The sequence below is a fragment of the Hyaena hyaena genome, unplaced genomic scaffold (assembly GCF_003009895.1).
Source record: "Hyaena hyaena isolate Hyena2069 unplaced genomic scaffold, ASM300989v1 scaffold_198, whole genome shotgun sequence".
Lineage (NCBI taxonomy): Eukaryota > Metazoa > Chordata > Mammalia > Carnivora > Hyaenidae > Hyaena > Hyaena hyaena.
The window spans coordinates 2,070,193-2,093,122 of NW_024080829.1; the positions used below are offsets into that span (position 1 = coordinate 2,070,193).

At 41.9% G+C, this 22,930-nt stretch overlaps 1 protein-coding gene and 1 long non-coding RNA gene across 2 annotated transcripts in view; one reads left to right on the top strand and one right to left on the bottom strand.

Moving 5' to 3' along the window:
• Positions 1–1,406: 1,406 nt before the first annotated feature.
• LOC120238032 lies at positions 1,407–8,593 on the bottom strand. The gene is made up of 3 exons (XR_005530124.1): positions 8,532–8,593; positions 5,722–5,787; positions 1,407–1,601 (listed from the first exon to the last, which is right to left on the bottom strand). It is a non-coding gene; the product is annotated as an uncharacterized LOC120238032 (long non-coding RNA).
• A 393-nt stretch (positions 8,594–8,986) lies between these two features.
• The window catches only part of TRPC3 (transient receptor potential cation channel subfamily C member 3), a 71,482-nt gene continuing 57,538 nt past the window's right edge, over positions 8,987–22,930 (top strand). Inside the window, exon 1 of the mRNA XM_039241613.1 lies at positions 8,987–9,207. Coding sequence (XP_039097544.1) covers positions 8,987–9,207 — 221 coding nt within the window. The remainder of the gene's footprint in view (positions 9,208–22,930) is intronic.

The following is a 22,930-nucleotide window of genomic DNA, read 5'->3' on the forward strand; positions in this document are numbered from 1 at the left end:
TTGTATATATACAGTTGGACTTTTCCAGTCCTTGTAAATATTAAGTGGCATTGGACATTGATGCTTCCCAGGAAGCCTCGGAGATATTACTTAATGTCCCCCTTTGAATACTTATTCCATTGCTAAGGGATATGACAACCTCCTTTATAAGAGCAGTTACTCACAGACTTGACTCATTGATTAAGGTATAGGCCACATCAATAATTTTTTTCTCTTGCATCAACAACCTTTTCTAAGAAAGGATTTATTGCATTAAAAAACAATCCGTAGAGGGAAGTGAATCACATTTTTAAAAAACTAATACATGATAAAGATATCAATGTATGTGAATGATCATTTAGTCAGAACAGTGAAGAGGGATTCAAGCATTACAAGGTAATCATACCAGATGTCCTTTAAGATATGTTTCAAATCCTTTAAGATATGATTTTCTAGACAATGTAATCCCATTCCTTTCCTTTATCCTTAAAATCCTTAAAGACATTATAATGATTATAATGTTGTATCAAAAGTATTATTAATTGAGTTACATATTTTTATGTTACTGTGTGAATGAATACCTTATAATTTTTATTTTAAATCAAAATTTGCATTAAAATGAGACCATTGAGCATCCGTACATACTTTCAAGATAATTTACTCCAAGGGTGCTTGGGTGGCTCAGTCAGTTGAGCATCTGACTTCCACTCAGGACATGACCTCACGGCTCATGGGTTTGAGCCCCGGGTTGGGTTCTGTACTAACAGCTCAGAGCCTGGAGCCTGCTTCAGATTCTGTGTCTCTCTCTATCTCTGTCCCTCCTCTGCTTGTGTTATGCTCTCTCTCTCTCTCAAAAATAAATAAACATTAAAAAAACTTTTTAATAAGAAAAGATAATTTATTCCAGATGAATATATATATGGAGAAGCAGAAAACTTTTTCTTCTCTCCTATTTCTCTTTGCTTTCCTTTCTCTTAACAATTTGGCCTAAAGTTAAGAGTTAAAGGATAGAGGAATTACATTTCAAGATTAGGGATAGGAAATTGGGGGCTAGAAGGGCATGACTTAAAGCAATGGGGAAACACTAACTTTATATATTCAGAGTGTCTAAGCAGGGCTCAATTCACCCTCCCTGACTCGGTACCTGGAGTGTCACTCAGACCTGGGGTGTCAGCAAGTCAAGTCTCCTTTCATCCATTGGTGAGGAGTAGATCCCTGTGCTTTCAAATGCAGGACAGTAAACTGGTATGTGGATACTAACAGCTTTCCCTTAAGTCTCTTACTGAACAATGCAGACTTCAGAATAGGATTGCATTTGCCACCTCTAAGAGACGTGTGTGAAGCACAGAATAAATTTGACATAGAAGGGCTATAGGAGTGGCAAAAGGAAAGAAAATTACACTTTAGTTTGTATGACCATTTTTAATTTGTCCTAAGAATTCACCCTGCATAGGAATAATATAAATAAGAAACAAATTAGCTCATTTTACTGAAGGTGAGAATACTATGACTAGAAAGAAAGATGGAACGTCTCTATTTTTCAAACTCCCTTTCTGACAGGTGACTTATAGGACGCACCTCTGCCAGTTTCCCATTTGCAAGTCATCAGTACTTTCTTCCTCCTGCAATGAAGGACAAATATAACTTTGAGCAACATGTCTTTAAATAGGTTTTGGAAGGAGGTGGGCTGGGATCATAGGGATTAGGATTCAGTGGAGTCGTTCTTATTCTTGCCAAAAACAGAGGCTGTGCAGATTTGATTTCTGTATGTACACACAGACAGAGGTCGAGGAAATGAAAGCTAGACATGCACCCTCGCTTTCCCTCCGATCTCAAAACACAACAGCACTCAGAGCCTCAAGGGGCACTGCTGGCCTCAAGCCACTCCTTGGATTGTCAGTACAAAACTGTAAGCACTCATCGACTCTGTATCTTATTAAGTAGAGAGGATTGATTTCCTCTGGTCCTCATTTCACTTAAAAAATAATATTAGCAAATATGTAAAAGAGTGGGCATACAAAAATTAATTAATGATGCATTTAGTCCCATGGGAAAGATATTACAATCCCTTTAAGAACCTAATTTATTCTTGGATTGTGGTGAGCATAGCACAACACGTAGTCTTGTTGAATCCTATGTTGTACATCTGAAACTGATAGAACATTGTGTGTCAACTATATTTCAGTTGAAAACAAAAAAGGAACAGTTTTCCCCCCTGGGGACAGGGTGAATTTTTTCATCTGTAAGTGTAACAATTGTCAAGAACTATGTAGCATCTGAGATTTTACACTATTTGCAAGCTAACATGCATCATGTTAGTCACACTTCATGGATGCTGGCAGAAGGCACAAATCTCCAGGACCAGGGACAAAGGATGGTTTATAACTCACGGTAATAACAGTAGCCAGAGCGTCAGCATTTATGCCAGTTCCCTGAGTCCCAGTTCCCACAGAGTGACAAGAGAGGGTTAAATGACACCTTCTCCTATAGTGGGTTGCATTACAAGAGAAGAACCCGAACTTAGGGAACTGAATCTTTTATAATGATCAGTAGGCCCACATAAACTTTGCCCTCAAGGGAGCATTCTCTTTGTTATATTGGACAGTAAACAAACCTGCTCTTTGCCCCAAAGAAGGACTCTATCTCTGTCTTCCAAGGCTGTTTTCAAGAAACGCTGGCTTGTTTCTTGTAGAACAAGAGCAGCCATTGCCTCTGCTCACAAGATGTATGGAAATGTGAGGCACTCATGAAGAATTGTCTTCCAGCAATAATAAATTTCTGTCCCTATTTTCTCAAGATCGATACTATACATAAAGCACCTAGCTCTGCCCCTTAGCCCATTTTCCACTCTTTTTTCAAACTGGGAGTCTTTCTTGATAATATTATGAGCAGATGCTGATTGGGATAGGGTTAGGGGAAAACTTAAATCATCGGGTGCTGTAAGTTTAGTAGTGGGAAGATGAAAATCAGAAACTCTGTAGGAAAGATACCCCAAAGCCAGCTTGCTACTTGGCACCCCTCCAACCCTCCCCATCCTGCTCCTAAGCATCTTCCTTTCATTTCACTTTAATACACAACTAATAATTCCACTGAACGGATAATCATTGCAGTTTTGAAAAATGCAAATCTCTTGGAGCATTAAGGAATCATAGGTTTTCACACACATTAGTGTGAATATGTGTAAGACCCTTGTCCTTTAAAAGCTAGCTGAGATTGGCCGCTCTGAAGGAATAGCAGTTTTGACTACTAGGGGATAAAAAAGGATAATTGTGGAGTTTGGAGCACTTTTGGGGTATACAGACCAGAGAGAGAACACTGTGGGAGAATTAAAACCATATGAAGTCACAGAGTCCATAGTGAGGGAAGCTGGGCACTATTAGGTAGGAAAAGATGTGAGAGAAAGACTAGGGAGATGCCGGAGAGAAACTACACCCATTCTGATTTTACTTGAGGTTGGCATTGTGCCCAGAGCAGAGGAAGAACATTCTCTTCTTCCTTCTCTTCACTCCTACGGATCTTCATCCCATAAATACTTACTGAGTAGCTGTTGTTGCAACTGCCATTGCTACGAACTATTACTGTTACCATTTATCAAACACTTGCTCAGCTTCCAGTCTAAAAAGTTTTTAATGTTTATTTACTTTTGAGACAGAGAGAGAGAGAGAGAGAGAGAGAGAGAGAGAACGAACAGGGGAGGGGCAGAGAGAGAGAGTGGGAGACACAGAATCCAAAACAGGGTCCAGGCTCCAAGCAGTCAGCACAGAGCTCGATGCAGGTTCAAACCCAAACGTCTGGGTAAGCAGCCAAGGTGGGGTTTGATTCCAGGCCTTTGGCCCCATATAGCGTGGTGTATACTGACACTGAAACAAGTTTAAACTAACTAGCCATTTGTGAGCTGCCCAGAAAATACAACCATCACTTATAACTTACTTCTACGATAAAGTAAATTCTGACTTCCAAACTTGAGACTCATGAAGAAATTTTTCAAATAAGTGTTTTAAGAAAGGAAACTACTTAAGACCTCCTGGGGCTAGAAGAGGCCTGGGAACCTTAGTGACCTAATATTAGTAGGACAGTAAATTCTGTGCAAAAGGCATTAGAATATTAATTGCCACACTATACATTCAGGGACCCTCCTCTTAGATTCAATTGTTCTTATAGGCAGCAGTTCCCACCTTACTAGTTAAGGCTGCTAAGAAAATTAGTGACTTAAGTTTACTTTAAAAAGCAAAGAGTCAAAAAATTAAAATAAATTTAAAAAGCAAAGAATCAGAATGAGAGGACAAACCACAGACTGGGAGAAAATATGTACAAAAGACACAACTAATGAGTATTATTCAAAGTCCACAAAATCTGGGGCGCCTGGGTGGCTTAGTTGGTTAAGCGTCCGACTTTCACTTAGGTCATGATCTCGCGGTTTGTGGGTTCGGGCCCCGTGTCGGGCTCTGTGCTGACTGCCAGCTCAGAGCCTGGAGCCTGTTTCAGAGTCTGTGTCTCCCTCTCTCTCTGACCTTCCCCTACTCACGCTGTCTCTCTCTCTCTCTCTCCTAGAAATAAATAAAAATATTTTAAAAAAACCAAAATTGACAAAATCTTAAAACCTGACAATAAGGAAACAAACAACCATATTAAAATGGGTCAAATTTTTTAACAGACACCTCACTAAAGAAGATATCCAGATGGCAAATAAACATATGAAAAGGTGCTCAACACCATAGTCATTAGGGAAATGCAAATCAAAACCATGAGATACCACTCCCTACCTTTTGGAATGGCCCAAATCCAACTCACTGACAACACTAAATGCTGGTGAGGATGTGGAACAATAAGAATTTACATTAATGCTGGTGGGAATGGGAAGTAATACAGCCATTTTGGAAGACAGTTTGGAAGTTTCTTATAAAATGAAACAAACTTTTACCATATGATCCAACAATCATGCTCCTTGGTATCTACAAAAGGAGTAGAAAGTGTACGTCCACACAAAAACCTGGATACGGATGTTACTAACAGCTTAATTTCATAATTGCCAAAACTTGGAAGCAACCAGGAGGCCCTTCAGTAGGTACGTAGATAAAGAAACTATTGCACATCCAGACAGCGGAATATTACTCACTGCTAAAAAGAAATGAGCTCTCAAGCTATTAAAGGACATGGAGGAAACTGAAATGCATGTTGCTAAGTGAAAGAAGGCAATGAAAAGGCTATATACTGTATGATTCCAATTATATGACACCCTGGGAAAGGTAAAACTACAGAGATAATAAAAAGATCAGCGGTTGGCAGAGGTTAGGAGGGAAGAGAGATGAACAGGCAGAGCACAGAAGAGTTTTAGGGCAGTGAAACTACTGTGTATGATGGATACATGTCATTTTAAATTTGTCCAGATCCACAGAATATACAACACGAAAAGTGAACTGTAATATAAACTATTGATTCTGGGTGATAATAATATTTTAATGTAGCTTCATCAATTTTAACTAATGTGCCACGTTGGTGAGAAAGGCAGATAATGGAGGAGGCTATACATACATGGAGCAGAGAGTAGATGAGGAATCTCTGTACCTTCTAATCAATTGTTCCGTGAACCTAAAACTGCTCTAAAAAATAAAATCAGTTTTTTTAAAAAGCAAGGCAAATCCATTTATAAGAGAACTTGTGTTCTTAAGGAGGAAAAAATGTGCACTGTTTAGAACATTATACCTATTCCCATGCTCTTGCTCCCTTGAGAAAATTGCTAACCTTTATCCTGGAGTGCAAGAATTACTGCGCAACAGTGTCTTCTTATTAGGTGTGTTACAGACAGCCCTAGAAAAAGGGAGAGAGAGGGAGAGGGAAAGAAGCAGTGAACAGGAGCCTTCCATAATGTGTGAAATAGATTTTAAAAAGGATACAGCATTGTCTTAGATATTTAAGAGGAAATTTAGAGGCCAACTTCTGCTCTAAGGTTAACAATCACTTTTAATTTATTTGGACTTATCATGAAGATTATGCTTTACTTATGCCTTAGTGGCCACCTCTTCTTGAAAATAATGTGCCTCAACAGCTGGATTTTCTGAATATTGAATATGATTTTTCCCCCAAAGGAGTAATGGATTCTGAATGTATGTTAGGCAAACACTCATTTCATAAATACGCAGACAGCTAACAACATATATGCAGTGATAGACCCTCCTTTACAAAAGAAGGAAATAAGACAGATAAAGCTGTCTTATGCCAGGGAGGTCCATATTTCCTCTCTCTTCAAGAAACTACTTTCTTCAGATTTCTTCTCCTCTGGGTTTTCATCAATTCCAAGGACATGTTTCTTAAAAATAAAAATGTTAGCAGACTCTGGAAAGAGCAGTTTCCTCAGACCAGGAGAATTAGTTTATGCTACGAGATAAAATTTGCCACCCCTCCCCCCCCACAAATTCATATGTTGAAGTCCTAGTCCCCAATACCTCTGGATGTCTATTTGAAGACAGAACCTTTAAAAAGGTAATTAAGTTAAAAGTGAGGTCATTAGGGTGGGCCCTAGCCCTAATGACTGGTATCCTTATAAGAGATTAGGAGACACAGAAGGAAGAACACAGGGTAAGATGATCATCTGCAATCTGTCAGAGGAAAACAACGCTGTCAACATCTTGATCTTGGACTTCAAGCCCCCAGAATTGTCAGAAAATCATTTTTTACCCAGTCTGTGATACTTTGTTATGGCAGCCCTAGCAAACTAACATAGTACATAAGAGTAAACCCTGGTGACTTGGGCATTCCTGACGTGCTTCTCTCCAGAGCCTCATAAGAGCAGTTCATGAACTTGTGTACATAATTATAAAGATCCTGTAGACTTCACGAGTTAATTCAACAAACAATTGTTGAGCTTGTCCAGCCTAGTGACAAAGACAAAAAGATAAGCCTCCAAGTGGCTCAAAGTAAATAAGACCCCAAAACATCCTCAATGAATTCTGTCTAAAGAGAAGACAGGCACAGAAAGAGTTAATTTCAATAACAAAGTGACCAGTGGTAAGACGGTGGTAGGCAGAAGGGCTGTGAGAACTTCCCTGGGATGTAGAAAGGGCATCTGATTGGAGGTCAAATCTAACCTAAGTCTTTAGGAAAAAGTAGAAGTATGCCAGGTGCACAAGGGAAGAGAGGCCTATTAGTGACAGGAGTACCACAGACAAAAGCAGGGGAATGAGAAGTGTCTAGAATGTGGGCTGATGAGTGAGATATCCAGGGTAACTGGAGCTAGGTTGTGTATGAGGGAGGATTCGAGGAGAGAGTGAAGAAATAGGGTCAGACCACAAAGGGCTGGGCATGCCAAATTTGGATTTTAACCTGAAAGCAGTGGGAAGCCACCAGAGACTTTTTCAGAGACAAGTCACGATCAGACTTGCTGTATCATGGTCTGTGTAATAGCGTGAGAATGAAATGGTATGAAGAGAGGTAGGCTGCATACAGAGAGCAGGGAGGTAGATGGGAGCCTGAACTGAGGCACTGGTACTGGGGTGCAGAGAGCCGTCCTGCTTATGGGATATTTCAGAGATGGGATTTACACTGTGAAAATTTGCACACTTCCATTTCTACATGTGCTCATATGAGAAAGGTGCTTCCAACTGTAAAGCATTAGACAATATACACTTGTATTTTCTGCCTCAGATGTACAAATAAATATTTTTCCTTCCTTAAACATAGGTTTGTTATTAACTTAATAAAACATACAATGTTATATTTACTTTTTAAGGATTAAATTCAAAAGAGCCACACTTCCTTATTTGTGTTTTTAGTTAATGTGGGGAAGAATTGCTTCTCAAAAAATACAGTAAATGGGATACAGTTAAAAATGAATCTTATTTTATCTCATCATAGCATGTCTGGTATTTTTGTAATTCTTCCAAGTTGGACTTGATTGAAAGCTGCATATTTAAGGCAATAGCGAGCCTTGGAAAGTACACTCGCCTCAGTCTAATCGAGTTTTCTCACTAAACTACCTACTTTGACTAGTTTGCTCAGTCTTTGTAGGCCTCAGTTTTCTTACTTCTAAAACAAGGGATAAATTCTTTGATCCTTAACAGTCCTTTTGACTATAATTCCATGAGTCTTTTCTCCCAGAAAATAAACACCACTTTTGACTTTTAAAATTATATTTTCAGTTTTATTTAGTATTACTATTTAACTTTTCAAGAGAAGATTTTAAATTTTGCTTAACATTTCTTGGAAAGTGTATCAATCTTGTTAGATGGTCTTGAGATTCATTTAAAAAACAAACAAATCTGAAGCACCATGCACGTTTACACATTACCGTTCTTGGGGTAAAAAGGCACTCAAGGAAATGTAAATCTCTGTAGGTTCAACTAAGGTTTAGAATTGTTTCAACAAGTGATGCTTGTTGAAAAAAACTGGAATTGAACTGGGTAAATACGACTGCAGAAAAATTAACAGCAAGCCAGATGAGTCCCTTTTCGTTCCCTTAGGAAACCTGCATCTGTAAATGGAAAAGGGCTCTAAATCCTCTGGCAGAGAAATGGGAGAATAGGGAGGGAACTTATTCTGATTTCCTCACTCCCTACCTGCTGATCTGGCTTCCTCTCAGCTCTCTCTGTCCGATTAGGAATCGATTCTCCCCCCTTCTCTCCCTCCCTCTCCCCTCCCTCCCTCTCTGTCCTTCACCCAGAGTAACGTTAGTGTCCTAGCAAGTGATGCTGTCGGAGACGGGAGCCGGGCTCGGAGGAGGCACCGCCGCCGCCGCCGCCACCGCCGCCGGGCGGGAGAGCCGTTCCCAGCGCGCGCGCCCCACCCGGTCCCGGGCCCCCTCGTCGCGGCCACAGCCGCGGCGGCCGCTCCCACGGTTTCCTGGTGGGCGGCGGCGGCGGCTGGGTTTTGGTTCCCGCCTCTGCCCGCTCGGCGTCCGCGCGCGCCGCTCTCTCCCGCGGACTTGCCGCCGGGGCTGCCCGGGGCGGCCGGAGCGGCCGGCGGTGCTGCAGGGGCGCCGCGGCCAGACCGCGCGGCGGCGGCGGCGGGCGCGATGTCCACCAAGGTCAGGAAGTGCAAGGAGCAAGCGCGGGTGACCTTCCCCGCGCCAGAGGAGGAGGAGGAGGAGGAGGAGGGTGAGGACGAAGGCTCAGAGCCGCAGCGCCGCCGGCGGGGCTGGAGGGGCGTCAACGGGGGGCTGGAGCCGCGCTCGGCGCCCTCACCGCGGGAAGCGCACAGCTACTGCCCGCAGGGCTTCTCCCCGGGGCTGGACATGTGAGTACCCGGCCGGCCCGCGGCCCGCGCCTGGGGAGGCAGTGCCCGGCGGGGGGGGGGGGGGGGGGGGGGGGGGGGGGTGGTGGGAAGGCGCCCTCCCGGCCGCCCCGCCAGGTGCCTGGGACCGCCAGACACCTCCCCGCCCGGCGCGGCAGTTCCATTCGGGTCGATTTAGGGGTGCAGACCCCAGTTGGGAGCTCGTCGTCTTGGCTCTGCTTTGTGGAGGGACTCGGGGGCCGCCAGAGGCGCGGCTGGGTCTCCGTCCCGGCTCCAGCGCGCGGAGCGGCCGCGTGGACCGACACAGCGGACGCCAGACTCGCTTTCCTGCAGAGACACGTCCTCTCCTACACACGCACTACTGCCCCATAGGCTGGGACCCCCCTCGGCAAGTGCACCCCGAGCTGACCCCACGAGGGCAAAGGACGGGAAGGTGTGCACAGACCCAGGCGCGCCCTCGAACTCCGACCTCCCCCCACCCAGCTTCTCAGCGCGGAACCACCCTGGGAGCCCGGTACCCCGCGACGCTCTCTGCCGTCTGAGGCCCGGCTAGCGCAGTGGGGAAAGGAAGGGAAGGTGCGTGGGGGTAGGTGTGCCTGGGCTCCCTGGTTTTCGAGGGTCCATTCACAGTGGGGGGCATACTGAAGTCAAATCCCAGGGAAGAGTGGGCGCAGGGCAGCCGCAGTAGCTCTTTAATGACAACTTTGGCTGCGGTTCCCAGGCGACTCGGGTCAGCAGCTGGCTTCTCTTTAAAGGAAGGTAAAAGTCGGCACAGTAGTGCGTGAGAAAGAGCAACTTTTCTTAATTTCCAGATCTTGGAGACATCCTTAGGAGCTACGAGACGCAGAGAGGATGGAAAGGAAAGTGCTTAGTTGTATAGGGCCCATGGTATTTCTCTTGTCACACACCGTGAGCATGCCACGGGGGTTGCTGTCGTTTTTAGGAAAAACGCACAGACCTAGGTAGAGAGAGCTTGGGGTCAGACGTGGTGGGCAGCACTAGTCGTCTGGGTGGGATAGGACGGCTAACCCGCTTCGTGAAGAGACCGAGGTTTTGCAGTGCCCCCTGCCGCCATTGAGCTGCCACATCCCTGGCCCCAGGCCTCTGGGGCTACCTCCATGGAGATCGACCTAATCTCGCGCTGCTCTTCCCGCTCAGAGCCGGCTCCTGGCTCCTGGCCTGTAACACCCAGAGTCAGTGGCTAGGAGTAGATCGCCTAAGGGAGGGTTCTGATTTAAAATGAGCGACTCATCCCGATCCCGATGTGGTTCAGTTTTTGCTGAAGATTAGCCTGCAGTGGAAATGGCCCAGGAAATGGAAGGAAGGTGTATCCGGAGGGATTAACACCCTGCCAACTTGCTTTCAGCCTCCCTAAGATTTTAAGACATTGTCTATTTTTCCTTTGACCGATTTCTCGATTATTTATTTATTTTTCTTTTACCTTAAATCCACACTAGGTGGGACACCACAGCTCTCTAATCTAAGAAAGTAGGGTGGAGCAGAGATTAACTCACTTTGCTTCTTGAAATCTGAGGTCAATTACACAAAGCACTGAGGCAAGTTCCATTGTCGACTTTTTTTCTATTAGAACGTTTTTTCCCTATTTTCTGTCTTTACATAATTCAATAAGTAAACGTCATAGTGTATTTACTTTGTAGAGCCGTTGAGACCTAGTCATTTTAAGGACACAATAAATGTTTCTTTGAGAGGTAGGGCAGCAAGCTCTTCATGTCTGAGTCCTGTCATTTGGTAACATCAGGCACTAGTTTGATATCTGTAATAAAAATCAGCTTTTTATTCCACCTTCGGTAGAATATGGGCACAATGTAACAGCTCAGAAAGCAAACACAACAACCCTGGGTTTGCATTGGAGCAGGATAACCAGTCTCTCAAAGCCCCAGAGTCATTTTCAGTAGGCAGAATAGAGTAGCTGAATTTAAAATTCAGCCAGGATGCTCAGGATAGAGTCCCACTTTTACCAAAAAGATTCCTCAGGGTAATCCTGTTGCTCATTTCACTGCTGCATGCTCCAGCGTTCCATCTGGGAGTTTTAAACAGACTGACTTAGGAGAAAGAATGTCATCTGTTACATTACTAACAAGAATTTTTAAAAGTCCTTTGAAAGAACTCTTGATTTAACCATTGACTCAAACCAAGACTTTCTTTATCCCAGTTTTTGCAAACGTAGGACCAAGTACTAGGTCATTGGCAAGATTATCTCATTTTCAGTCTTCAGCTATTAAATGTATCTAATGAAACTTCAAAAAGGTAGTTGAAGGGAATTCTCATAAATTTTGATTCAAAAACATTTCTTTTTTTTTTTTAAGCTTATTTATTTATTTATTTGAGAGAGAGAGAGAGCATGAGCAGGGAGGGGCAGAGAGAGAAGGAGAGGGAGAGAATCCCATGTGGTTTGATGCATGAGTTTGATGCGGGGCTCAAACTCACAAAGGTCAAGGTCAAGACCTGAGCCAAAACCAAGAATCAGACACTTAGTCAACTGAACCATCCAGGCACCCCAGATTCAAAAAAATTTCTTAAGCATTTGCATGTGTAAGCTGCAGGTTAGGTACAGCAAGCCCCAAAGATGAGTAGGACAACTTTTCTGCTCTGGAAGAGTTTAAAATCTCATGAAGGAAAGATAGAAATGAAACTAGGCATGGGCTTTTATGAATTAGAGTAAAATAAGCACCATAAAAACATACACACAAGGGTGGAACAATGAAGGATCAAGTGTAAAGAAGCGACCAACTATGTGAAGTCATGGAGAAATCAAGGAAACCTTTATGGGCCTTAAAAGATGGTATTTCTCTTGTCACATACCCTAAGCGTGCCTCAGGGTTTACTGTCTTTTTTAGGAAAAACGCACAGACCTGGGTAGAGAAAACTTAAGACCGTGGTGGGCAGCACTAACCACTGATAGGTGACAGACAGAACGGGGAATTAATTGAAGGTCTCCCCTCAAAATACTAGGCATGTCTGGGAAATATTAATTGAGTTTGGTTAGAACACAGAGTACATCGGGGCACCTAAGTGGCTCAGTTGGTCAAGTGTCTGACTTTGGTTCAGGTTAGGATCTCATGATTCGTGAGTTTAAGCCCCTTGTCGGGCCCTGTGCTCAGAGCCTCGAGCCTACTTCAGATTCTGTGTCTCCTGCTCTCTCCCTGCCCCTCCCCTGCTCACATTCTGTCTCTCTTTGTCTTTCAAAAATGAATAAACATTATAAACATTTCAAAAAATGAACATAGAGGATGTGTAAGCAAGCAGTGAGATTTAACTGGATACATTGGTTTGGGGCATTAATATGCAGGATCCTTCCGGAAGGAGGCAAAAGGGAGCCACTAATGATTACAAAGGAGCAGCAATTTGATCAAAGCCATCTGAGAGCAGGATGGATTGTAGTGGCAATTGACAGAATGTGAATAAATAAATTAGGGGCTACCATCGCTGTTCAGGCTGAGATTAGGATCTGTAATAGTGTAATACTGGGGCAGAAAGGTCGGAAGAGAAAATACACAGATAGAATGTATGGGAATAAGCAACTGACTGCCCATGAGGGTTTAAAGAGAAAGCAGGGTCACAGATAACTGGGTGATTTTGACCTAGATAACTAAGATCATTGATGTCATTGTTGAAAAGAAAAGAACAAAGAGGAGGGTCTGATTTTTCAAATAATTCTGATAGAGGTATTAAGGAGGAAGATGGAAATGCAAGTTAAAGCTTGAGAGAATTTGAGAATCTACTGGCTGATGGACTAACTGCCGAGTCATGTGAATATATGATATTACCCAAAGAAAGTGTGAAGAGAGAAGCAAAAAGAGCTCTTGACTCCCTATTCTGAGGGAATTTTTGTTGTTGCTTAGAGGGTAGGGAGAACAGTAGCAAATAAAGGACACAGGAAAAGATGAAGGTGCAGGTCTAAGGCAAGGAAGCTTAGAAAGAACAGTTTCAAGAAAAGGGAAGAATTAATTCACAGTTGGAAAATACTTGATAAATCAAGAGAGAAATTTATGAGTCGCCTCTTATTTTTTTAAAGTTTACTTATTTGGAAAGAGAGAGAGCATGAGTAGGGGAGAGGCAGAGAAAGATAGAGAGAGACAGAGAGAAAGAGAATCCCAAGCAGGCTCCTTGGGAGCATTGTCAGTGTCTGATGTCAATGCCTGATGCAGGGCTGGATCCCACAAACATAAAATCATGACCTGAGCTGAAATCAACAGACTGAACCACATAGGTACCTGATGAGTCTACTTTAAGAAAGAAGAGTCTGGGCACCTGGCTGGCTCAGTCAGTTAAGCAACCAACTTTGGCTCAGGTCGTGATCTCACAGTTCATGTGTTCAAACCTGTGTTGGGCTCTGTGTTGACAGCTCAGAGCCTGGAGCCTGCTTCAGATTCTGTGTGTCCCTCTCTCTTTGCCCCTTCCCCACTCACATACTCTGTCTCTCTCTCTCTCTCTCACTATCTCTCTCTCTTTCAAAAAAATTTTTTTAAAAATTAAAAAAAAGAAAGACAAATCAATTCTTGTTTAAATTAACATATGTGCACAAAGTCATTAGATTTCTCTGTGGTGTTATCTTTAAAAGAGAAAGACTTCTAGAAAAGAAGATTCTGTTTAGTTTTTCTTCAGAAGGAGTGCTGCCAACAATGTGTCATAACAAAAGCAGTGATTTGTGTTTTAATGCTTCATGCTGGAACTGGGAAGGGATCCCCTGTTCTTAGTGCCTGCCCTCCCTTGGGCCTGGTATCCCCACATTTAGAACTCTCTATTTCTATTTCTCTGGAGATTTCACATCCCCTCTTTCTTTAAAGGGTAAGACTTGTCACTTGACCATATCTGTAAGAGGGTAGAGGTCTGGTGAAAGAGTTTCTACTTACTCTTTATACAGACTTTCAGCCAAATCCCCCAATTTTGGGCTCCTGCCTCATCTCTGCTTTCTGGGATTTCTTTTGCCTTCCCTTTCTGGGCTTTTCTGGCATCGAGCACAGTGGATTAGCTTGCTTCTTATTATAGGCACTCTGGTTGGACCCTCCTTATCCCCACTAAATTATTTACCTTTCTTCCAAATCATCTTCTTTCCAATTTCATATATTGTGTAGTTGGAGATGTTACAAATGTCTACCAGTTTCATGAACAATGAAATTTGTGTTACTTTTCTTGGTTTTCCTTGATGTTTAGGGGGGTAATTTTGGAGAGGAGAAAGGGGAAGAGAGACCTTTGTTCTATCATCTTGAAACCAAATACCCCTACAACTGTGTTTCAAGTGTTCATTTAAGCCCCAATGAGGACTGTATTATTAAGAGGCCGAGATTGCAGAAGGAAGAATATTCTTAATCGTGTCTGATTTTATTGGGCAGATGGCATAGTGGGTAACCTATACAGTGTGATGTGAGGGTCACCTGAACTCCCCCACCTAAAGCCTTTGTACCACACTTCCTAAATTTGACTAATATAGAATATTTTGAAAAAAAAAAATAGAACTTTTGAGTTGCAAAAGATTTCATCTAGCCCATTCTTTTCTTTTATACAAATTGAGAAACTGAAGTGAAGTGACCTCTAATTCATAGCAGCCCCAGGTCATTTGAAATCTCTAGGCTCATAGGACTGTGCTGTTCACACTGTGGCCTCCTTTGGGTTCAGCTTTTCTCTCTTCCTCAGAGATATTTAAAAATGCATTTACTCCTGGGAGAAATGACACAAGACACTACTAATTAGTATTAATTCATTTATGAGATCCAAGTAGTTCATCATTTCAATTTGACTGCTGATGGCCGATCAACTTGAGAAAGTTTGTAAGCTAAGTAGGAAGGACTAAGAATGGAAACAAAAATGAGGAAAGAATATCTCAAGACGTAATTGACCCCCCGCTAGATATCATTTATAGTTTTCTCTTTCTTATTATCAAAGTGATGAGAGGTTCTTAGACTAGGACTGGAGCATCATTTTATGATGGGGTTAGAATTTTCGGATTTTTTATTACTGCCCTAGGATAACAAATGTCTGTCTGTTTTCTCTCTCTCTCTCTCTCTCTCTCTTTCTCAGTATTCTTAACCGTTGAGCTTTGCCTTTGCCCATGGTCCCATAAATCCTTACCACATTTGACAGTAGGAAATAAAACACCATAGGAAATGTAACGGGAGGAAGAGACCTGTTTTTACTGGGCTACTAGGCTCTTGGTAGGAAGGAATACTTTGAATTTCTTGCCTCAGGATTGAGATTGCCCTTTAGGGAGCATGCTCAGGTGGCAGTGAACGGCTGCTGAGTGGTCTTCTGAGGGAGAAGGCTCTCTTCTGGACCAGCAGTCTTCCTTCTCAACATTGCCCCCAACACTACGCAGTGTAAGTCTGGCAGGAGAAACAGATTAGTGGTCTGTGCAGGGTGAACGTGTAGGAATCTGGCCCCAGATAGAAGATCTGGAGTTGTGAACCATGGCTGGCCAACTACACACTTGTGCATAAGGGCTCAGCAGTGACTTTATGAGAATAATTAGGATTATTATAGTATTTTGTCTTTAAGTTGCCATCTAGGTCAGGGATGTTTGTCTACAGTTACCTAGTCATAAAAAAATCCCCTATTAAAAAAGAAGACATTCCCTCTTTGCATATTCAAATAATAGGTGGCAGTATGAATTTGGTCTTAGACCTTTTTAAAAAGTGAGATTTAAATGTTCACAAGTATAGGACCCATTTAAAAACGGGCATGACAATGCTAATATTTCTAAACCAGTTTTGCATTTCTAATTATGTTTTGTCAAATAGTACTGATGCATATGGATTCTCTGCTGAAAAGTAGGTTCAGAGTGATGAGGCAGGAGCAAGCATCCAAAAACCTCAGATTTTTGACTTAAGGATATAGAAGATAGTGATAGAAAACCAGATCCCTTTGCTTCTAGTAATAGTAAAAGGATATATATGTTATATATTATTTGTGTTTATATTATATATAGCTAGATATAATAATAATATAATATATTATAATGTAATATAATATAAATAATAGCATCTAATATATTTAAACAGCCAAGTATGAACTTCTCTTGGGTCAGTAGAAGCTTTTGATTTTATTATTGAGTTTATTTTATCTCAATTCCTGTCCAATTATACATTGAATTCATTTGACTTCTTTTTTTTTTTAATTTTTCGCTCAGGTCATGATCTCACAGTCCCTGGGTTTGAGCCCCGCGTCCAGATCTGTGCTGACAGCTCAGAGCCTGGAGCTGCTTCAGATTTTGTGTCTTCCTTTCTCTCTGCCCCCTCCCCCACTCACTCTATGTCTCTCAAAATAAAATAAAGACATAAAAAATGTGATTAAGCAGAAATCTGCTTTGAAAGAAGAATAATTATTTACTTTAACTCCTGATTATTAATTTATATTATCCCATGACTTTTTATAATAGAAGAATTAGTCTAATTCTCCTCCACCACTACTTCCACACATTATCATATGTGACCAAAGGTTTTCTTTAATCTGGAGAAGAATGTCTGTCCCCTGGGTCTTCAGTCTTGGGCTTTAAGCACTCGTGCATCTGTGCACTCACGGCTCTGGCAAATGCATATTCACCAGCCATGTCCTAAAAGTCAGGCATTTATCCCTTTATAGATAAAGAAAGGCAGTCTCTGCTATTAAGGATGTTACCAAAGAGCCAGGCATTACAGCAGACTATTACAAAGCAATCTAATAGTCAGTTTAACAGAGTTATACACAAAATATAGTTCCTGGAAGTAGAAACATCTAAGTTATAGAAGGCACATGCATTTAAGGAGTGTTATCAAGTCATACAGGCAATGATTAGGGGTCCTCACCTCTGCTCCCAGTGAAATTTTAGAGGAAGGAACACACTGTTAAATGGCCTTTTTGCTTTTCTGGTTTTAGCAACTGAGGGGTCTGACAAGAGCTTTCATGAGAAAGATGGCTGAGAAAGTGACGAAGAGAGGAGATTGGAGCTTCCCTCCGTAAATATACAACAGCTTCTTCTCTCTGACTTAGCGATTAGGGCATATACCCAAATTAGCATTATCTAATAGACTTATTAAACTCATACCTAGAGAATTCTGAATATAGCACAGGCCAACAGAAACTGTCAAGAAATTAATTACTGTGGAGACCCAGATATCTCTGCAGACTTGTAAGTGCTGGAATTGCTACCTATTAATTTTTGCGTGTGATGGGAATCCTTAGAAGTGAAAGCTATGCTTTCCTGTTTCTTAAACAGAGCTCCTTATCTTGTTGGTTTGGTTGCTACTGTGATAATATGTTATGGAGCTGTTCCTGGTGTCAGTAGCTGTGGGCTCAGCAGTAGGCGGTGTAGGGCCTGGGACTACCGTAGGCCTGGACCCTGTCTGCCAAACAGTTGAACAGATGGTGATACCTTCCTCTAGCCTTGCATATTGGTGCCCTTGGGGGCTACTGAAGTTCCGAGTGTCTCCCACCCCACTTCTTCTCCTCTACAAAAACATACGTTAAGAGATTTTCAGTATGTGTTTTTAATGACACCATTGAGGCTGTTAGTGAGCAGCCCTTCTCTCTGTGCTAGCACACTCACTCGTAAGCCATACTGTGGAGATGTTGGGTGTCTCCAGAAGCAGGACATTGACTGACAGCTGCCTGCTTGCCGGGGCACTATGGGGTTTGTATATTTTTTGACTTTTCGTCTTTGACTTTCTTGTCCTTTGTCAGTGCCTGCTGCTTCCCGCCCTGATCATCACTTTCAATTATCACCACCCTCGACACTGTAACATGGTGGTTGCTCTCTAACACATCCCCCCTCCCCCTCCTCTGAGCTTTTCTCACTACTTATCTTCTGTGGCTCCTTCTGCTCTTCTTGGCCTTCACAGAATGACAGACTGGATCCAGGCCGGTTGGCACATTCACTTTCTTCAGTGTGGTGAACTGCTTAGATAAAACAACTTGGGTGTTATTCTTGTTGCTTTGGCTCACATTGATGGTGTTATTACTCTGTTTGCTTGCTTGCTAGATGGATTGAGTAGTTGACTATTTCTTTATTTCAGTAAAGGATTTGACTTATTTAATATGTTCATTTGTTGACGAGTGCTAAAGAGATTGTAATTCAATCTGAAGAGCGATTTTTGAAGCTGTTCTTTATAGAACCCAAGTGTTCCAAAACATAAGCTAGGCATACATTTTAATAATGTTATTTTGATTTGCAACCTTTATTCATTTTTTTTTAATTCCCTGGAGACAGCACGGTGGTGTACAGAAAGCCTGGGAGAGGACCTTTGAACTCTCTTCTTCTAATTCTTTGTCCTTTAGTGACCTTGAGGAAGTTACCTACCATTCTGTCTGAATCTCTTTGTCTATAGACTTCATATCAATTGGGCAGAAATATGAGTAGGCCCAGGAATAGAAACAGAAGGAACAGCCTTTTGTTCGTTTTAGAAATGTAGGTATAGCAGGGTCAAGACACCAGAACAACTTGGATGAGCAGCTCCTGTAATCTACCCGTAACAGGTCTTTCTCTTGAGTCTCCTACCTGCTGACCGGAGAGAGAAAAAAAAAAAGGAAACAATTGTCCAATGTGTGGTTTAAATTAGTTTTTAAAATTTTGTTTTTGTTTTTATTTTGCTTGCTAAACACTTATTCTCATTCCACCAATGAATTAAGCAATCAATAAATTAAGTAATTAAGTTAATTAAGCGATTCAGCAGTTATGTGAATTAAGAGGAGAGAGGACTTGCCCTACATTATCACAGGGATTAGGTCAACTAGGACAATGCCTCCTTGTGTCTTGAGCTCATATCTAAAGGACATTCTCTTGCTAATTCTTCCCCCTAATCTCTACAAGTGGTCATAGTCTCTTTATGGTTTGGGTATATACCCCTAGTTCAGGACACTCTGGAGAGACTCTGTGAAGCCAATTTCATTGATCCTAGCTTGGTATTATAAAGTGATTTTTGTTTTTAACAAATAGCCTCTCACTTGGATAAAATAGCTCAGGACCTCAGAAAGCCACCCTCCTGCTCTCCTCTGTAGCATCTGGGCACTGGGGAAGGGAGCTTATGTGTCCCCTTGAGGAAAGAAAGAGTTGTGGTTGTTGTCTGATTCTTCTGGTCTCTGGGCAATGTTCATTGTCTCCTCAGGTGCTGCTTGTGAGGGAAAATAACTTGATCTTGGCTAACTTGCCTTTATTATAACCCAGATATGCTCCCTGCCATATATGGTTTCGGCTCAGGTCCCATGAGTTACAGTGCTCTAATAGAGCTTACAGCACTAGTGTTGTCCTGGCCTGGGAGCAGCCTCTCTGGCTCTCAGCTCTGGGTCCTCACCAGAGGGGAACTGAGGGTAGCTTGAGAAAGCCCACACCATTCCCTACTTAATCAGGCTGGGCTGTCCCAGATCTCCTACCCTCAGTGATTCTTCACTTTCTTGGATCTACATCTTAACTTTTACTTCCCCTTTATCCTTTCTTTCTTCCGTCAGAATAGGAAGTATTATGGCTTTGCTATCAAAAGTGAGAGAGATATCTTGTATGCATGATAAGAGCATTCTCTGATCAGTTTCCTTCAGAACTAATTAGAAAAATAAAGGAACTAAGTAATCCTTCAAGACAAGTTCTCTTTTTCCTAAATTCTGCATGCAAACTCCTAATTTTTTCCTGCAAAAAGCTAAAAATTACTTCCATATTTCTCTTTGCACTCCTCTAAAATTTGTGTTCTCTATGTCCCCCCCTAAACACAGCAGCACCTAACCAACCACTCACCCCTCCCCACCCACCTCCCTTGCTACCCCCACAGTAAGGTCATCAAGGGCAAAGACACTTTTTTGGAAAGACAAAAGAGAAAAGCACCTTGCTAATCTTTCCAAAAATAACCTTGATGCTATAGGAATACCCTTGACAGTATAGAAATAGGCAGGATAATATGTTTATAGGACAGTGAAGAATGAATCTGAGGAGCAAGGAAAACAAGGTTGACTAGTCAGCATCCTTGAAAGTCAACCAGAGGATTCTATTTTGTTTGCTGTTCTTGTCTAAGAGAAGTGTGAGAGTAAAAGCAGAGTTTAAAAAGAGCAAGATGCTGGGACGGCTGTGGCATACAAGGAGGAAAATCAGGAGCAGCATGTGGTACTGGAAAGAACCCGGAGTCAGACAGACCCCAAGTTGAAGCCCAATTTTGCATTTTTTAATGTGTTACCATGGACAATTTTTTAAAATCTCAGTTTTCTAATCTATGAAAGGGAAATCTGATTCATAATATTGTTATGAGAATTAAATATGATAGTGTATGAAACACACATACACACACACATATATGTATATATATGTATATATATGTGTATATATATACACCAAATACTCAGTAAAGTTTAGTAGTAGCCTTTCCTCATTCCATCTCTGTTGGAAACCTGTTGTAATAATCCAATTATGATTAGTTAAAGATCTGGAAGATGGTGCTAGCAATGAGAATTGGATGGGAGGGTCTAGTATAAGAAACATTCCAAAGGAGAAGCTTTAGAACTTAGAAAGCATCAAGACGATGAGCTTAAAATTGCTAAACCTGAATAACTAGCCTTAGATGCAAATGTTAGGAGGGGGTGCTGATTAAGGGAGAAGGAGAGCTGGGACCTTTTAGAGTGACCAGGGGATAGATAGTTGTACGTATGGGATATAAGATCAAAGGAGAGGACAGAGCCTGGAAAGAGATTTGGAAACTCAGTGGAACAGATACTTATTGAGTACTTACCCTCTGTGGGTCACTAGATAAGGAGAAATACAGCATGATTAGACCATCCAAGAATATGTGCACATATGAGGGAGTATTTTTAATACTTTATTTTTTAAAAAAGAATTCATGTAACCATACAATAGCCTTAAAACACATGAGACATAGGATGATTGATTTTATATCTAGGTGAGAAATCATGTAAGAGAAAGGGAAAGACTGTACCAGAAATCTGGGGTAGAATAGTGATGGTCACTGCACACTTTTAGATCTAAACTAATTACTAGATTTCCAGGGTCAAAAGAAAACAAGAAAAAGGAAAAAAAGAAAGAAGAAAAAAAAGGCAAGGATTATATATAGTTTATATATTTTTAGACTAGAAGAAGCAAACTCATCTGAAGAGAGAGGCCTATTAATGCACAATTCTAGAATGACTAGTACTTGAATCCTCATAAATGGTACAATGGATACGATAATGGACAACCTCTTTAACCTGTTAAATGCAGTTTTGAAGAAGACCTAGTAACCTTTTAAAAATATAAATCCTTGAAAAAAGTAAGAGCATGACATTAAATGGTCACTGGTGAAGGCATTTTGCAGGCTTCTTATTTAAACAGTGATTTAGGTGACCTTCTTCCTGGACATCACGTCTTAAATGTTAATAAAACATAGGGAACCTAAATGCATGTAAAGCCATTTGTCCCTCAGGCTGCAGTTCTCACATGTGTTATTTCAGCTTTACTTTTGGCAGGGCCAGTGTGACAAGTGTTTAAAGGCCTCATAGTCTGGGGTCATTGATCCAGGATCATGTCATTGTTTTTATGTTTTTAGGTTCTCAATCCTCACTATGCATAGGAATTGCAAAGGATGTGCATTTAAAATACGTATTCCAGAACACCACCCCTGAAAGATTCTGATGTAGTTCATCTAAAATAAGGCCCAGAAATCTGCATTTTAATAGGCACTCCAAGTGATCCTGAGGCGAGTGACCCTCACTTAGAGAAACATTGCTGGAAGTTGCCTTTGGGTACACCAAAATATTTTTTATTTTTAATTAAAAAAAATTTTTTTTAATGTTTTATTTATTTCTGAGAGAGAGAGAGAGAGACAATGTGAGCAGGGGAGGGTCAGAGAGAGAGGGAGACACAGAATCTGAAGCAGGCTCCAGGATCTGAGCTGTCAGCACAGAGACTGATGCGGGGCTCGAACCCACGAACCGTGAGATCATGAACTGAGCCGAAGTCGACCGCTTAACCAACTGAGCCACCCAGGTGCCCCCCAAAATATTTTTTAGAAAGAACTTTTTAGGGGCACCTGGGTGGCTCAGTTAATTAAGTGTCTGACTTCAGCTCAGGTCATGATTTCACGGTTTGTGGGTTCGAGCCCCACATCCAGCTCTGTGCTGACAACTCAGAGCCTGGAGCCTGCTTCGGATTCTGTGTCTCCCTCTCTCTCTGACCCCCTAGGCCCTGCTCACGGTCTTTCTCTCTCAGCCTCTCAAAAATAAATAAACATTAAAATATTTTTTAAAAAAGAAAACTTTTTATTTGCTTCAGTGTTTAGAGACGTAAGAAGAACTCAGTTTCTTTCATAAAGAATGAAAAAAAAATTTTTTCCTTAAGATATACCGTCATCATCTTACTCAGTGTGGGCTACTCACAAAATACCACAGACTGGGTGGCTTAAACAGCAGAAGTGTTTTTTTTTTTCTCATGGTTCTGGAAGTCAGCAGCCCAAGATCATGGTGCCAGTATGGTCAGGTTCTAGTCAGAGTTCTCTCTTCCTGACTTGGGGTGGGGAGAGAGAGAGAGGGAGGGAAAGAACATGAGAGCTCTGTGTTGTTTCTTCTACTTTTTTAAAAAAAAATGTTATTCTTAAGAGAGAGAGAGTAGGGAAGGGACAGAGAGAGAGGGGGGTACATAGAATCTGAAGCAGGCTTCAGGCTCTGAGCTGTCAGCACAGAGCCCAATGTGGGGTCTGAACCCACAAACTGCAAGATCATAACCTTAGCCGAAGTCAGAGGCTTAACCAACTGAGTCACCCAGACGACT